The 18,523-nt window shown below is 40.0% G+C and overlaps 1 protein-coding gene across 2 annotated transcripts in view; it reads left to right on the forward strand.

Annotated features, from left to right (window-relative positions):
- NT5DC1 (5'-nucleotidase domain containing 1) overlaps nt 1-18,523 on the forward strand; it is a 141,092-nt gene that overhangs the window by 107,659 nt on the left and 14,910 nt on the right. For both annotated transcript variants that reach the window (XM_074150749.1, XM_074150748.1), the window contains exons 9-11: nt 10,275-10,393; nt 11,246-11,404; nt 17,561-17,729. In XM_074150749.1, the coding sequence (XP_074006850.1) occupies nt 10,275-10,393; nt 11,246-11,404; nt 17,561-17,729 (447 nt within the window). The remainder of the gene's footprint in view (nt 1-10,274; nt 10,394-11,245; nt 11,405-17,560; nt 17,730-18,523) is intronic.

Genomic DNA, 18,523 nt, shown 5'->3' on the forward strand with positions numbered 1-18,523 from the left:
GCAGTGAATCTCTGCCTCAGTTTCTAAATGCCAAGGCTTGCCTAATGTTTATGAAGCACCCAGGAGAACTGCAAAGTGGGAAGTGGCACAGGAGAGCTGCAACAAATAGCAGCTGTGGATTTATTGCGTATGGGGAAATCTCAGGTGGGTAGAGAGTTACCTACCTCAGGAGCAGCTCTGCCTCTCCCACACAATACAGGGAAATAAAAGGTCAGAGAACACAGAACTGGACACTTCTGGGCTGGCAAGCGATCATGGGACACTGCACCGTTTAGATGAGTAGCAAGTTCTCTGCAGCTGATGTTCAGAAGATAATTAATTCTGGCAAGCTGAAAGCTCAAGAAAAGGTAAAGTGATGTACCAGCTTCTTTCTCACTCTCTTTGTTCTTCAATCTTTCTTTATTATTCATGTAGGACTCCAGATGTCTTAAACTTCAATATGTATGTTGCATTTTTTTCTAGGTAGAGTTAGCAACCCTAGGACTTCTCTTCATTAGTAAACACGTTCATTCTAACCTGATTCTTATCTGCTGTGAAACTACTTTATATATTATTACTGTTCACAGATTCAAGGTGTCTCTGTGATACTGCCAGACTAAGGCTGAGCCTTCCAAGATGATTATTTTTTCTGGAATAACAGTAGCAAGAGATTTTATCAGTGAAATTCCTGCATACAGAGATCTGGCATGATGCTCTTGGTTCTCAGATACAAGGTAAAGTGCATTTTCATGTAGACACTAAGTGTGTCTAAGTGTAGACACACATGCATTTTCATATAGACACACACAATGCACAGATAAGGAACGGGAAAAGTATTATAGGAAGTGTCACAGGGATCATTTCTCTTTTACTTCTTAAAAAAACTCATTACTACAAAACTTTCATGTCAGTCTTCCCATCAAAGTGTAACTAAACATACGTTGCTAGAGATGAATAGTTTTCCATTTTTCCTTGCCATCTCCAGCCCTATTACATTGTTCTGAGATTTACAGTGACTGTTTCACAGATAAAAACTTCTCCTCTTTATTAGAATGTTAATTTCCTAATGTTTTTCATTTTGTTTATTAAATATGAAGTTCTACTGTAACTCAACAGATCTAAGAGGGACAGAGTTTCTTGTTCTTCATTCTGGGGACAGGCCTGGTCCCATAGCAGACCTTAAAAAGCATCCGAAATCTCTGCCAGTTGTTCTAACCCGGTCGCATTCTTTGTCCCTCCTTTGAATTCATCCACGACTGTGGTCCACAGGGCCATGAAAATGTCCCCAGAACTCAAGACTGACCTTGCTGTCACCTCTCTGTCTTCTGTCACATGCGCATGCCTTGTCTTTCCCTTCTGCTCCCCATCTGCTACAGGTCTTAAGCCTCAGCAGAGAGCTTGATGGGCATACCCTACATAGACAGGAGCTGCAAAGGGGCAAAAGAGGCACAGACCAATGGAAAGAAGACGAAAATATTTCTTAGTTTCTCTGCCCACCAGGAGAAGTTTTCCCACTCTCCCTCATCTCCACATTCATGGCCTGAGCAACATCACAGCGCAGTTACTTTTTCCATTATCCAGAGTCTGCATAACTCCAGTTCTGCCTCCTGCATCTTCATCTCCTTTTGCCATCCTGAGCCACTTAATGGCTATTGTTGCCACTGTACCAAAATCTGCATGAAACAATATATTTACTCTCATAGGACTTCTGATATATGGGAGCTTTAACGCTTCTATTTACATAGGAAGTGCCTGATGCCAGGTAGGAAATCTGTGGCAGAACGGATAACCCCCTTGTCCCAAAAGCCAGACTAATCCAGACCAAACCATGGGTGCAGTGTCATCCCCCTGTGCAGCCAACCATGGTCTCCCAAACATTGGCTGCATGAGGATGCTTTTGCCCTGCTGCATCCCAAGAACAAGCACCCTTCCCAAGGATGTCCTCGGGCACAGCTCCCCATGCCTCTTGGGCAAGGCTTGAGGAGCCATCTGTGGCTTGGCCATCTGGCTCCTCAGCTGGCCCCCACGCCAGCGCACCCATGGTCTGGGGAGATTTCCTCCTGTATATTCTCCTTTTTCTCCTGTTTCACTCTACCTTGGTGTAGTGCCACCTAATTACTTGCCAGTGCAACTCCAAACACTTTTCTTTCTATAGCACTTTCTGTTAAGACTGTTAAAGGGTGCACTGCACAACCCCAAATTTTTTTAGAGTTTTTTTATTTTTTCTAAAAGGGATAGTAGTAGTAGTACAAAATGCAGTAGAGAATATAGTAAAAGCATCCAAAGGTCTTCCTTTTGCAATAAAATTGCAAATTTTTATAATTGCATTGGGATTCATTAATGATACAGAGATATGCCTGCAAAAGGAGGTTTTCTGAAGCTCAGATCAGTGTTAGGTCCTGATCTGTCTTTTGGTGCCTCTTGAACATTTTCTTAAGCAAAGGGAAACAAAATATAAGGCAGAAAATATATCAGAAAAAAAATGTTAGATTTTGTTTCCATAAAAAAATTGATTAGTTTAAGGCATCCAGTTTCGTTTAGAAATATTGGGAATGATCATACTCATACTTAACAATATATAAATAGCAGGATACCTGTGAAACACTGAGACAATACACTGTTTTCAAGTTCTGTTCTTTTTTCTTTTTTTTTCTTTCTTTTTTTTTTTTTTTGAGAACTTTCTACTTTTCAGAAAGAAAATAAAATATTTGAGTTTTGTTAACCTCCCCACAGCAGCAGGGAGGTGCCCGGGCTCCAGTGGCCGGGCCCCTGTGCTCTCCAGGCTCAGCAGCAGCCCCATGCTCAAGGAACCGTTGTGGGTTGCAGTGGGGTTCTATTTTAATTACTGAGTCAGAGGCACAGCCTGAGCGAGGCTTTAATAACTTCTATCTGCAGCTATGGAATTCTCATACAGTTATTAACGGCAGAAGGCTGTGTGGGTTTATATATTTATTTATTCATTCCTAAATTTCATTTTTTACCTGTGGAATCTTGAACCTTAAGTTAGTCTTTAGGTTGATGTAAAGGTTGACGTAAAACTGGCCCTTCCAGGGGCAGCTGATATTTGGAGAGTTGGAACTTCAGACACAATTCATCAATAAAATTAAAGTAGGGATATGATGTAGTGTAATAAGTTAGAAAAAAAGAATGGAGCTTTCTTATAAATCATAATTCAACTTGGCTGTATAAATAGTTTTCATGTAAAAGTTAATGAGAACGTCTGTTGTGTATTCCAGGAAAATGAGTATGCGCAATAACTATGCGTGCTCTTGTCTACTTCGCAATTATTACACCCTTTGAAATAACATATTTTAGGGAACTAAAAAAATAAAAACCAAAGGCCCCTTGCAGCAGGGTCCATATCTTGCTTTATGGAGATACATTTGTTCAGAATCTAATTATCTATTCTAGTTTACATATATTTTTTATACCCGAAGTATTAAGATGTAGGGAAAAAAAATCTTAGTCTTTCTGTAGCTGAGGATTAAAGAACTTTTGTTCTTTTTTTTGTTTTTCTTTTAATGTCTGAGGCCAAAGTAAATGTTGGCAGGAAGTTTTTCCCCACTACGCTGCAGTGTCAATTTTCAGTGGGGATTATTGTCCAAGAGCAAATTGCAATAAGCCTTATTTCAGTAGGTATTACCAGAGAGACTTAGAGACTTAGGATAAATTGAAAGATTATGGTCTGCACAGTGCAAAGAAGATGCTTTGTGTGTCTCGATTTTATTTTAATTATGAAAATTGAGACATTTTTCTGAAGTGACAGATTAGGCCAGAAGTGACTGGTGGCCCTCATCTCATCTTTTGTGCTTCCCTCTGTCTTCTGCTTCCATCCACTCTTCAAATTTTTGTACAGCAGTGAAGCGTACCCCAGTAAGAATGGTTATAGACAGTTGCTTGAACTAAATGCATATTCCTGAAATGATTATGTCAGTTTTTTCCTCAATTACCATACCTCTCCTAACTTACTTGAATTCAAAATGCTTTCTGGAAAAGCCTGTTTCTCTCCATAATTATATATGGATTTCTAGGATTACTATGATTTTAATATATATAGGGTTATTTGGGGACATTTGTCGGGATATTGGGAGTTCCTCGTTTATAAGGCTCTGGAGCCTTCTTACAAAACTAAAGAGGTCCAGAATAAAACTCTTCTGGGGAGGCTATTTCTTTTCTTGGTATTTTGTACCTCTCCAAGATCCTAATTAAAAATAAATTTAAACGTACGTGCAAGGAAGAAATGAAACTCTGTATTTATATCCCTCATACCCTTCCAAAATAGAAGTTCTCTGAGTTATAAATACAATTAAATAAAATTATGGAAAAAGCTTCACCAAATCTGCACATGAACTACATTTAAAAATGAACTTGCAGATGAATCATTTCCCCAAAAATTATTGTCCTTTTCCAAGGAAAAAAGACCTTGCTTGTATTTCATCATATCAATGTTTTAAACAGAAACGCTTTGTTCACTAGCCAGACTGTTCTGGGAAGGTATAGAATTAAAGTTTTGATGAATTTGAAAACATTACTAAATCTGTAGTGAGATGTTATTTTCAGTTCCTGTAACACAATAATCAAGACTTCCTAAAGAAACTTACTTGTTGATTTTTCTAAAGGAAATACTGATTTTCTTACAAACAAATAAAACTTCAGCCTTGTCTTTACATAGCCTGTTGCTTGGCACAACTAAGCAGTAAGGCAGATTCTAATAAAAACTAAAAAGGTTTTAGTAAAACTAAAAATGTAAAACTTTGGGGATTTTTTAAAATTTATTTCTCTTCTTTAAGAATTCTGTGGTTACATCCACAGGGCAATTTGAAAATATACTGTCTTGTACTTTGGTCTTATGAGGCCTTTTAAATTAGCGAAATAATAGAAGTCCATTGTAAGAAAAGGAATTGTTAGTAATTGGCGAAGTAACACATGAATTATTATGAAATAGTTTATTTTTTTCACAGGATGGTATCTGTATTTTTCTCTCAGCTTTATCCATGGTGTTCTTTCAGAGTATTACCAGCTTTTAGTAGCACCATTATTTAGTCCTCCATATGAATGAGCACGTATGTGTTGGAATTACTATGCATAAGAAAGATGTATCACTGCTTTTGTAAAATTAAAAATCATGTTCCAGTTTTCAAAACTGAGTTTTTACTTTGATTAGTTCAGCCTTTGTCTCACCAACCATAAGTCACCCCAAAAAAGGCAGAATGATGCAAGGGCAGGAAGTGGAGCTGATCTTCAGGCTTTTTCTAAAAAAAAATCAGATTGGACAGCCAAAAAAGGAGATGGCCAAAATCACTAGCCACTTTGGGAAGCCTTAACCTTTTCTTTTAGCACATCATGCTACGGGAATAATTTGTTCCTTATCACTTCCCTGCAGTTGTCCAGTCAGACAGGAGACTGGCAAGCGCAGCTGCTTCCAGGGCACAGAAGTAATTTAGGGATGGCAAAACACACAGTAATACCTCCTTGAACCTTGGAAACCACCCAGGAAAGGTGGTTAGGCTATACATAGAAATCTGGGGTACTACCCTACAGAATGGTGCCTGTAGGGTGTAAAATTTTACTCACGGCAAACTTGTAGGTACCTGCTTTCTTCATGGAGAGCATGCCCACAGGGGAGCTCTGCAGTTTGTGTCATCCCATCTCATTACCTTTACAACCGGAAGAAGCCACCAGAATGATTTTACTTATACAGGTCCCTTTGTCTCGACTGTAAAATGATGTGGTTTCCTGCCCTGAGTCCCCTTCTGGAAAAGAGAGTTTGCGTTTCTCAAGTGAGCTTGAAATGCCATCTAGAATCAGACTGTGCTTGCAAGCCAGGCTGAAACATAACCCGACTTTTATATTAATGCTCTCAGGGCCTGGAATGACATTATTTTAAATTGCAGAGGCATATCAGCATGATAGTTGTGGATCATAAACTGTAGTTGTTTTACAGTAGCCCCCTGAGGCAGTACCCAGGGCTTCAGTGTGCTAAACACACGTGCCCATCTGTGGTGAGAGCCCGCAAGAGCTGCCCATCAGGAGGGAGAGGCAGGAGCAGGTACCGGCACGAGCAGAAGCAGAGTCACCACATGCTTTTATTCTATTGCACAGTTCAAAGGAACAAAATATACCAGTAACCCTAATAGCCACTCTAGCTAGATTTGTATGGAAATGAGTAAAAGGCTGTCAGGAGAGAGCTGGGAAGGCAGGAGAAGGGGCTGCTGGGGAGCTGTACATACACCGCAGCTACACTGAGCGCATCTTCGGCTGACATGGCCTCTGGGTACTTGGGGCTGCTTTCTGACCCTGCTCTGCCCAGTCGAGTAGGTGTGAGGTGTCCTCAAGCTCTCGGGTGAGTCGCTCGTGGGTCCTCGCCCCGGTGTGTAACCAACACTGGCCGTAGGGCTCCCAGCCGGAGGAGCAGCGCAGGATGGTGGCCTCGGGTGGTGAGCTGATGAAAATTGTCCTCAGTGCAGGTGTGGCTGAGTGTAGGTGAGTAACTGTGAAAGCTTAAATTCGCCCTCACCTCTCAGCTTCTCTCTTAGACTCGGGCTTCCCAAATGAGAGCCTCGTCGCATGGGCTGGGGTTTAACAGTGTCAATGCCAGCCAGGTTAGGGACAGAGCTCCAGGTTCAGACCCTGGGCTGAGCATGTAGTGTGGCCACAACCACAGCACTGCATATGTTTAGGTTTCCATCTCGGTGGCTACCGTCCGTGAATGGGTAGCAAAGTAGACAGCAGTTAGCAAGCGTGTGCAGTCTTTCCCAAGGAACAACTCTGTGCCAAAGTAAAATACCATCAGTTATCATTTAAATGGGAATAAGCTTCACTGATTACTTTTTGCATATTCATTCAGAATGAAACCAGATGTTCCTCAGTCCATGTTATAAACCTGCAGCACACTTTTAAAGGCACACAAGAAAATTCTTACAAGAAAAAGGATATTGACTCTTTTTAGTGAACTGCTTTATCTGAAAAAACCTATCTGCTAGTGGTGACGGGAGTACATTTCTGAATCAGAAAACATTTCCCAAGTTGTTAGACACACCAATATGCAAATTGCCATTCCAGCAATATTAGTATTGCCCCAGCATGAGTCAAGCTTTTGTTGTTTTTAAAAAAAGGAACAGTATCTTCCCCTCAGGAAAACTGCTCTGAATCACTATTGAGGTTTGGGCAAGTATTTTAATAGAATGATTTTCTGGATTTAATTATTTTAGTTTTACTTGCTTGCTACCTTTACATTTCTTGTCGTGGCACGTTTTCAGTCTACAGGAATCCAGGTTGCAGTGATATATTAGACTTCAGAAGGAAGCAAGTCGCTCTATCTAAATCATCTAAGAAATTCTTCTTGGTTATCCAGCCTGTTTGAAATTGTCAGGATGTCTCCTTTTCCTCCCAACTTATAAGACCCTGAAGCATTAGCATCCCCGCCTATATATGTGTTGCTTCCCGGTGAAGGAATATTTATAGCATTTCTGACCTTTGAATGAACTTCTACAAATCAATAACAGCAAAGTGGAAGGAAGGTCAGCAGCAGTTTTCCTCTTGTCTGAGTGTAGCCGATGTTAGGTGTGGAATATCTAAAATATATTAGGAACTACCTTAATCACATTTATGCAGCATTTTTGCAGGAAATTTGCAGATGTCTTCAGTGCCATCATGTAACTGCTATCTGAAGGATACAATACAAGGCCAGAGCCAATGGTTTTTAAGTTGTTGGGCATCAATTTTTACATGCCAGAACTACTACACGAGGCCTTAAGACCCAGTGTTGAAGAATAATTTTCTTGACAACATTTTGCCACAGGGACAGTGTAAATGGATTGGAAACCCTTCTTGTTAATGACTTACTGCAACTGAAACACCATTAATTTCTTCCCACTTCAGATTACAGAAATAAAATTGACAAGGTCACACCTAGATGTGTGAGCACAAGCAGCCATATGAGAAGTTTGAGGCAAGGTTTGCCCATTCAGAGTCATTATCTCTATAACCCTACAACTCAAATATTATAAAGGACCTTTTCTAGTTCCTCAGATTTCTGAAGCTCCTTCCAAAATCAAGGAGCTCCCATAATGCATTAGACATCTCAATGCTGTTTGCTGCCTCCAAGCACAGAGGAAGAAACCAGGCTTTGAAATTTCCCTTCATTTCACTGCCTAAAAGTGAAGTTCCTAACTTCATTAAATCCTTTCCTTCTCCAGAGCTGGCACCTCTGTAAAGTGCTTGTTGCACTCTCTTTTCCCAACCAGGGGATCCTGGCCAACTAGTTCAGATTGTAACTGTAAATTAGAAGCCTAAATTCCGGACGCATTGAGTTAAGTGAGATGAATCCCATTGCTAGGGGTGACAGCAATAGATCTCACAGAGTGAGAGATCTTCTACCTTGTAATTAGAGTGATTTTTTTCAGTCAGGACTGCCCCTCATGCATTTCCATAGAGGTAGTAAAGCAAGGTCTTGCTCTTTGCTGGAGCCTTCTCGTGCTGCTGGAATACATAGGGCTCCTATTTGCAAATACAATGTTGTTATTCTGAAAATCCCTCTTATAATAGCTCCATTTTTCTCTTGTATTTTTCTGATTGAGTGAATGGAGAGACAATGATAGCTATACAAAACTTGACAAATTTCAAGAAACTTTTAATAGCAGCTGAAAAGAGTTGTTTTCATAAGTTACTTTTTCTATGTCCATATTATTTGAAGATTGTGTCTACTTGTTCAGCCAGACTCACAAATATGCCTAAAAATACAGGGAAAATAAAAAAAATTTGCTGATGTTTGACAACTTCTGTTTTATCAAAAGTTATTTGATCAACAGTATTTTAAAACTCAGGAAATTAAGATTTTTTTTTTTGGATGCTATCGATATTATCATCATCATCATCATTAGGTTTCTGAAGAAGAACAAAGGAAAAGACATTTCCATACAAGTTCCACATGAATTGTGTTAACTTTAAATTTCCTTGTTTTTTCCTGGTTTATAAAACACCCTTAATATAGAATTGTTTTGTCTAAGAATAAATCCTGTGTTTATTCAAATTCTTAGATTCATAATATTAAAGAATGATTTCCTGCCTCTCTCTATGTACCTATTTCCCTCTTGTTTCCTTCTTTTTTTCTTTCAAGGACCAAGTACTGCACCACGTACATCTTCAGTGCTCTTAAATGTAAAGCTGTCTTGTCATTTCACTGTTCTCCAAAATTTGCATTCCAGCTTTCAGCAGTCTCTAACCAAATGAAGTTTACTCTTAGTCTTCTTCCTAACACATTTTAAGTACTTAAAAAAATTCTAGAAAGCAGGAGAAAAACTGAAATCCTGATGTTGTACCTAAGTCCCATCAAAGTACTGGATTGGCTTTTAACCACTCTATCTGTAGCATAAAAAATAAGACATGTTTGCTTGAGACTGAATAACAAAATCACCCTTTTTTTTAACCACTTCAATAGACAGAAAATATTAATATTTCTGATGAAATTCTAGTTCATCAGTTCACTAAGGCTAGTATTTTGGCTCCAGCAAGAAGCTAAAGGGAGTTCATTTGGCAATAGCACATGGATCTGAATGAGCAATAGGGTTATGTGGACACCAGGAGAGATCTGGCTGCTTTGGGACCAGCAAGGAATGAAGCCTGTGGCACAGCTGGGTGGTGACTGGGGGGGGGGTTCAGCTTCTACTGATTTTTCCGATTCACTGATAGCTGCCAGTGTGGATATATGCCAATGCGGATTACACCACCAGCAGCGATATTGTCCACGCATCATTTCTTCAAGACTGGGTGATAACTGAAACTGCTTATTGCTTGTGCTGATCTAAGGCTGGTGAATGCCCATGAGAGCTACCTCAGTCTGTTTTGTTGTATTTATATCAGTGTTTAAAAGCAGTAGGTAATTTGTCTCTGTGGAAAGGTACATGCTGTCTCTTATAGTCTGTCTTACCTCATGGTTTCATCTTAGATCTGTAGCAGCTCCTCCATCAGTCTAGTCCTTGTGGTTTCCTGCCTTCACTGCTGCATTGTTTGGGAGGCAAAGCCTGTCACTTTGATTCCTACAGCTCTTCCGTTGCCCTTGCAGATGATGCTCAGCTTCTTCTTTTCTCACAAATGCCTGCCTACCCCAATGACCAAACACCTTGACTGAACCCACAGTCAGTACCAGGACTTGAACCAGACACTGGAGCTGGTTTAACGTCAAAATCATGATCATGATCTCCAAGCTGTGCACAGTCAGCTTCTTGCATGTCTCACGAATACAGGAGCATTGGCTGCTCTCACTAACAGTGAGTGATTTTCCTTGGTGATTTCAGAGAATGACGAGGAGCAGGAAGCTCTGCTATCACTGGACAAGCCTGGCTGGTATTCCCAAGGCAACGCTATCCAGCTGTATGAACTACTGAAGAAGATGACTGGAAAGTTGGATCCCAAGGTATAAGTGAGAGTAAATCTTTCTGAAAATACACTGTTTCAGTCTAAAATTCTCCGGACAAGCTTTCATTAAAGCTATTGATGTGATTGGTCATAAATTTTTGTTCTGGTTATGCTTGCTGTTGTCTAATAGACTGCAGTCCAGAACGGGAAGTAGCATATAAGTCTCCTTATTGGTAGAATATGTAAACTTTCTAGATGCTATATTCTGTGTGCATGGTCATGCATTTCGGCAGTTTTGGGGAGAATCAGATTGTCACCAGGAAATAAACAATCTCCCTGAGGAAACAAATCAAATAGATTAAAAGGTGGCATCAGTGAAAACTAGGATCATGTTGTTTGAATTACAAGTCTGGATGGGTGAAAATGCCACTGAAAATGGTGGGAGCACATTTTCCCTAGGGGATAAACTACCCCCTGGGCACAGAAGGCTTCTGAGTCACCGAGAGATCGTCCGTGTTCTCCCTTGTTTCCAAAGCTGTCCAAAATTCATTCCCATTGTTTACGGTATTTTCTTGGTAGTCTTTTCCACTGCTTCCTGGCAGAATATTTCTGTCAGTCAAAAACCTCAGCAGCATCCCAGGTGCCGGTCCCAGCCAGGCATCCCTGTGCAATGCTCCTAGAGGGTGAAAGCGAGGAGGGTGTGTGGGGCCACCCTGTTCCTTACGGAGCTGATTGAAGATAAAACCCCAAACTGTGACATTAATAGGATCTCTGTGTGTCATGGCCTACTGTAAACACGGAGGAATTTTTATTAGGTTGTTTTAAAGCTCTTTTTCTCTCTCTGTGAAATACAGTTTGCTTGTGATTTCCTCATATACAATGAACTTTTAATTTGCTGCTTCCCTCGTAGGTTGTTTATTTTGGTGACAGCATGCACTCAGATATTTTCCCAGCACGTCACTATAGCAACTGGGAAACTGTCTTCATCCTAGAGGAACTTCTAGGGGACAAAGTTACAGTGCCTGCAGAGACTGAATTTGAGCCCTTGGAGAAGAAAGGAAAATATGAGGTAAGGGTTCCTTGCAGGTGTTTCCTGGAACAGAAGAAAGTAAGTTACAAAAAAGCCTCATGCCATCTGCACTGTGAATGAGCTTATCTTACCAGGCAGCTGGCAGTGCCAGCATGCCTCACAGATGTACCCTCCTGGCCACACCATGAGGTGCTGTCCTGCCCCAGCTCGACATTGCATGGGTGACACAGAGCCTCTACCCGCAGCTAAATTCCAGAAAATGAGCTATAAGTGCAGTCCCTTAAACAAAAAACATAATCTTCTTTTCAGTAACAAGAACCTGCCCTGCATCCTACAAGGACAAATGTCATGGCTCTTTATCACAAGTCCATCACCTGAACTCTGCCAAGTTCATGGTGTTTCCCTGCGTGTCCTGGCCAACTGTAAACACAGAGGGATTTTTATTAGATTGTTTTAAAGCTCTCTTTCTCTCTCTATGAAGTACAGTTTGTTTGTGCTTTCCTGATACACAAAGAACTTTTAATTTGCTGCTTCCCTCTTACGTTGTTTATTTCAGCGACAGCTGTGTTCGGATAAAAGGGACTGTTTTGAAGTCTGGTCCAATGCAGACTACTGATAGTTACCTCAGATAAATAATGCCATTTTCAGGTTGATTGCAGCTGTGAAGCAGGGCCTTAGCACAACTGTCACACTTTAATTCCCCCACAGAGGGTGGAAGGTTGCTATGGTGTATCTTTCTCTCTGCTGCCGAAGACCAAAACAGACAGGGAATGGCACTTGGATGGCTGAGGCGGCAGCATTGCACCTCCAGCGTGTTCTACGTAAGAACTACAGTGCAGCTTCACTCTCTGGAGTTTCTTCTTTTCTTATGCTCCTAAATAAAAGGTCATTTTCTTCTCATGTGCTTTTTGCACTTTGCTTTGAAAAGCACTTAAGTTTTTTTCTTTTTAAATAATTAATCTTTGTGATTAAAAAGTGAACTTTCTGATATGAGGGGTTTTTGTGTGGTGCTTTTATACTAGAGGTGTTTTTAATCTAAGAAGTGTTTTAAAAGCCCTTGCTTTTTATGGAGAAAAGGATAGCTTCAATGAGACTGAAACAATATAGATGTGACATCTATTTCTCTACTTTTTTTTTAATAGACATTCTAATATTTTCCCCACTATCCTGATTTCTTCCCCACTATCCTATTTCTAAACTAAGGTCAGACAAGGACATTTCAGTCACTGAAATAAAGAAATGTAATCATTAATGTTTAGGCTTTTTCCTGGGTTGTAGAAAACAAAAATTAAGACATACAAACTCAAGTCTCCTATCAAGAAAAATGTGTATCTTAGAAAGGGGGGAGGCGGAGTGGGGAAAGGAAGAGGGAGTAGTAGTGCTACATAGGTTACTATAATTTGATTTAATTAATTAATGCTGTAAAAGTAACTCATTTTTCTACATAAATTTGTTCATTCTGTGACTGGAGACTCTGCTGCATTGCTGCACAGAACTCACGTCTCTAAGGCTTGGAGTGTTTTATTCGACCATGGTTTCTTAAGCATGTTTAATATATGCTTTTAAAGCACACCTTTTTAAATACACAGCTAGAAAATGTGGGTTTTTTTTTTCCTGGAAGTACAAAGAAAGAGTTATTGAGTGATGTGTTTCTAAGCCCTCGATGATGATTTAGTTTCCTCATGTTGCAATACCTCTGGTTGACTGCTCACAAGATCCATCTTCTCTATCGCTGCAGTTATCAAGCAGGAAATTGAGACTTTTAGACAGGTGCTTGACCTTCCACTAACGCTGTAGTATTCCTGATAAGAGATTGCAGTATCTCGGGGAGACACCACCCCTGCCACGCACAACCCCTGTTCAGTTTACATCCGCTGCCAGTGACAGCAAGCAAGCAAGGGAGAAATGAATCGCGTTGATTAAAGGAACCTGAACCAGGGGGGCCATGGCAGGTCAGTGGTGTTATTTCATTACCACGCTGCTCACTGGAGTCTGAACAACAGGTCACATCCATATCTCTGCAGTTGACTGGACACCACTAACTTCACAGGACTAGTTCAAAGGAACTCCCTTTACAAGCCTATGAAAGTTTTATTTTCATTCCCCTAATCAACTTCTCCCATTAACCCTTTGGTTAAGAGGGGAGAAAAGCCAATTCACAGGATTGTACAAAGTCAGATGGTTTTGGAAAACTCGGCACTAACAGATTAGATTTACTTGTGTTCATCAGCCATATCATTCATTGGCAATAAAAAAAATACACTACTATTGCAGATTTTCGATGCCATGCTGTGTGTACAGAGAGGGACTGGAAATGTAATACAAGATGCAATCCTCCCTTCTATCAGTTTTTACAAAATATTATTAAAGAAATAAAGTATTACTTCTAATTTGCAATTGCATCTTTCAGAAAGAAATTACAAAAACCTGTTTTCAGTTGTTTGATCGGTATTTCATCACTAATGGAGAGGGGGGAAGAAAACAACCTCCTCACAACAAACTAGGAGGCTAGTAATTTCCATTTTCATTAGCAGTTTTTGTCTTTTCCCTTCAATTAAATGCATGATATAAGCCAGATACACATAGCTGTGAAATTATGGTAACAACTGCAGTTCTTTCAAGTATATGAGTCATAAGCAAATGAGGAAGAGAATAGCAAACTAAAAACTGTTCATTCAATTACTCAGCTCCTAAGTGAATTGCAGCATGCAGCGGGAAAAATTACCAAGCATTGTGTTGAAATAAGATTCCCCCCAGATTTGGGGGTTTGTTTGCTTGGCTGGAGGCTTTGTTTTTGCCTTCTCTTCTTTAAATGTGTGATCAATTCTATCAATGAAAACTCAAAGGAAAGCTGGAATTTGTCCCAGGATTTCGAGGGAAATGATTACAGAGGAGCTAGTCAGTGTGTAAAAACCTTGGGCTATAGGAATGAATGGAGCAGAAATCAAAGAATTTCTTGGCAGATATAGATGATATTTTTGCAGTTAGAAGGAAAACTAATTTTTGCATTATTACCTAGAGACCAGTTGTTTGGGGGGGCCAGAGCCCTTAACCCCCCGCCGCCGTCGCCTTGAATTTCCCTGACTCCCTCAGCATGGTCTTAGACAAGGGCTAATTACTCTGTGCCTTTTGGCTCTGTTTGTCTCTCTATTCCTGTTTATCTTTAAGACAAATCTAACAGTACTTTCAGGAACAACCTGATGAGCTGTTGTGAAGCCTAGTGAGTTAAAGCAATAACCTTAAAGCAATATCCTGAAGTGAAATGCATTTTGTTTTAGAGGAAGTCTGCTTAGAGTGATCCACGTTGTAGGTTAGCTACAATAAATATGAGTTAAATGTTTTCTATTTGCACATGACTTGTGGGGGGCAGGTTCTGTGCAGGTTAGGCCAGTGGCAGGCTTGCCCATTTGCACACCCAGCATGGCTGTGTTATTCAGGGGCATCTGGTTGTTGTGACCAGCACAGCTGTGCTGGCAAAAACACCTCAAATACTTGCCGTTACACTGGCAAAAACATATTTTGAACATTGACTTTTTCTGTCCCTAAGAGTCGGTGGTGGTGCACTGCCTTGGCACAAGGCATACAGCCATCAGTACCATCCCTCATATTGGATGCAGTAAAGTAATCCTAGTGCTCTGCACTTGGTAGAAAGATGGCAAATCTCCATCTAAATAATGCCTTTAAAAAATACTAACAGCTTGATTTTTCACTCCTGTCTCCTTTACATCCTTCTTTCTGTCATCTCTATACCCAACGTAGAAAAACTTCAGAGCTCATCTCCCTGCCTATTTGTATTTTAGAAAGATCATTTGTAAGCTGACAAATCAGTGTTACCCAAAGGTCCTATTAACAGAGTCTGTCTGCTCTGTTAACAGGCCATATTTGTCTGCAGTTAATAAAGCAAAGGTGATAGTAAGTATTCCAGGTGGTTTAACTTAGTGGAAAGCCCTAAGCTGAATGCTGGTACCATCATTTCTCTGAAGTCTAGGCGTAGTCTTGGAGGCTTTGTATCTTCAACTGATACAATCCAGGTCTCACCTGCTACTGTCTGACCAATATGCCTGAGAGCAACACCACATGCTTGGGGATTTTGCATAAGAAAGAGGGATTGCTCAGCACTTCACAGGATCTACTGTCCTGCTGCCAGAACAAACCCTCTGTCTGGGGACACAGAGCCTCCTTGGAGCCTCCAGGTGTGTGATTAGCGCCTCCAGGATTAGCGAACTCTCCAGGATTAGCAATATTAACGGGGGACTACTTCCTCATTTCACAGATGTATAGATTCATGGTACGTGGCCGGTCCTTCATTGCATGCTATGTATGCGGCAGATGAGATAGGGACATCTTCTAGGCATCAGTTGGGGATGGCAGGGGGAGCAAGGTCTGATGCTTCCTAAGGATGTGGGCAAAGTTTTGACAGATCTTTTCAGATTTGAGAACAAGATTTACCCTACCAAACAGCCTCTGTCATGTGCAGATAAGTCAGTAGCAAAATGATGGGAGTTCTCTACCAGATGACTTGATGACAACTCTCGTGTCTAACTGGTTTTACTAAGGGCCTGGGCTGTAAATCCAAAACCTTAATTCCTTCCTCCTTAATAAGGATGAAATTCCCACTCTGAAAATCAGACCTCTGAAAAAATCAATTATTTTCCTCAGATTGCAATTTTAATTGCCTATTGAACCAACCATACTTTTCAAAAAGTGGAAGCCTCAGATTTTTACTCTTGTCAATAAACAAGGCTCTGTCTTTTGTGCAAATGCTTATGTGGGCCAGCACTTGGGGTGGTTGTTTTGATTAATCACCTGAACAGCTGTAACAGCCTTAAGAATTTTCTCCATGTGTCATCCAGCTGGCAAATGGATTTTAATTCAGCATAGCATCTACATTTAATTATAACTGATGTAAATTACTTGGATTTGCATGGAAAAATGAGATTTGGCAAGAAAAAAAAAAAGTAAGATGCTGTCCTTGTGTGTGAGGCAAAAAAACCCAAGCCAGAAAAGAGCCCAGCTCTTAACTGTTTGTTTTGAAACAGAAGATAGGGGATTTTTTTCTAACCTATTTACATCAGAAGACAGAAACCAATATCTGTATTTTCCCAGATCAAATCAAATACTTCCTCCCCACACCAACCTATGCTCAGAATAAAAACTATTACTCAGAATCACAAAAAGAATGGCTCTGTGTTTACTGACATGGTCTGTAAATGTGAAGGCTGGATCAACAACCTTCTTGTGATCAAAAGTTATGGACCTCTGTCATAAACAAATAATATTCCAGCAGATTCTTAAAACTATTAAGAAAGCGGTTAAATGGAAAATAAAGTACAAAAGTTCACATATCTAGAGGCACATGCTAGGATATCTGTTCTTCTATGCTTTGCTGGTCTGAAAAGATACTTTGCATGCAAATTACTTTAACAGATTTTCAATAGTGTAGTTTACAGTTTTGTTTTACATTTTTTCATCTTTCTGTAGAGGCCTCCTGGAGCTTTTTCTAGCTGCTCATAGAAATATATAGCAGGTTTCAAGATGAACTGCTAAAAAAAAATCAGTTTTCCCAATGCTGCTTTAATGCTTTCTTTAAAACATAATGAGTCTACATGTTGTTGTCTGAAGACACGCATGAAAAAAAATCAGTTTTTCACAATTTTCTAGGCAACTGAATGGCTCTCCATGGATCCTGCGGCTCTGTTCTCACTCATCCCTCAGCTCAGAAACAGATAACATGATACAGGTGGCATGATTCATCCTTCGCTGTTACTCCATCCAGCACCGGGAGACTCCCGTTCTCCCTGGAGGAGTTCCCAACTGGGTTACGGTCTGTGCCGCAGCTACCCAGCTTCTCCAGCAGAGAAAGGCAGCAGGCTATTCACACTATTGAAAACAGAAAAACAGGGAAAAGGGAAGATTTTTAAAGGGAAAATATTTGCAGCCAATTTTTTATGTCCTAGGGAATCCATAAATTGCATAAACAGGAGGTTGGGGACTTACAGGAAGAAGATTGTTATTGTTTTTCTTTATAATATTTTAAAGAGATACAATACAGTATCTACTCCTGAGATACAATACAGTTTTCCCCAAAAATCAGAGAATCACTGAAGTTCCTTGAAGTAATGTTTGTGGTTGCATAAAGAAAGAAGATTTTTTTTATTTTTTTTAAAGTTACATATTTATTTATTTTTCTTTCAGGGAGATCAGCCCAAAGCTCCTTACTTCATATCTAAACAGTGGGGCTCTTTCTTCGTGGACAGATTGCCAGGCCTGGAAAATGCAGAGGAAACCTTAGTTCGCACATGGTCCTGTAAATGTATTAGCACTTACAGCACTATTGCAATTCCTAGTCTTGAAGCAATAGCAGGTAAGGAAGACTGCTTTTTTTTTCCTCTAATGAACACGTAGTATTCATAATAACTTTATCATACTGTAGATCTGGTTTTGAGATTACGTGTATCCGAAATACATTCAAAAATATTTTGTTCATATCATGCAGCACTTAATGCTACTGGCTATTAACTACTTTGAGGTTTATGCTTTTAACAGTTGTCTGCTACAACAGTTCAGTTTTTTGTTTGTGCCTGCAAATATTAGATGCTTAATTTATCCAGTGTGAGAAATGCAACATTTAACAGACTGTAGGTTAGTTCCTGAATTTTGATTCAGGACTTCCCCACAGTATTTTGCTGTGTCTACTTTAAGTGGTGAGTAACCTTAGGAAACAAACACATTCCAAGTTACCTGTGTTTATTAGACTTCCAAATATGTTTCTCTCTGATCTGGCTTGTTATCCTTCCTCAATCAGCTCACTTATCCCTTTACAGTTGAAATGAAGATGAATGAGCACAGGAATGTAATGAAGTCAAGAATGCCTAGGACTGGGCTTCTCTCTCTTTTATTTTTCAAATGTGTGCATTGCTTTGAAACTGCATCACTATGGACAGAGCTAGAGCCTAAAATATTCTCCTTATCTGCAAAACAAGGCAATCACAAGCAATGTCTTGTTCTCCAAAAATTCATCTAATTGAGAAACCAGCTCAGGCTTTTTGCCTTCTTACATCAAGGCTGCGTCAAAGGTACAATTATGGCTGATCTTCTGATTTTCACTAATGTTCATCCCCGGAGGGACCACGCATTATTTTGTATGGTTTGCAGCAA

Source organism: Numenius arquata, chromosome 7 (genome assembly GCF_964106895.1).
Source record: "Numenius arquata chromosome 7, bNumArq3.hap1.1, whole genome shotgun sequence".
NCBI lineage: Eukaryota > Metazoa > Chordata > Aves > Charadriiformes > Scolopacidae > Numenius > Numenius arquata.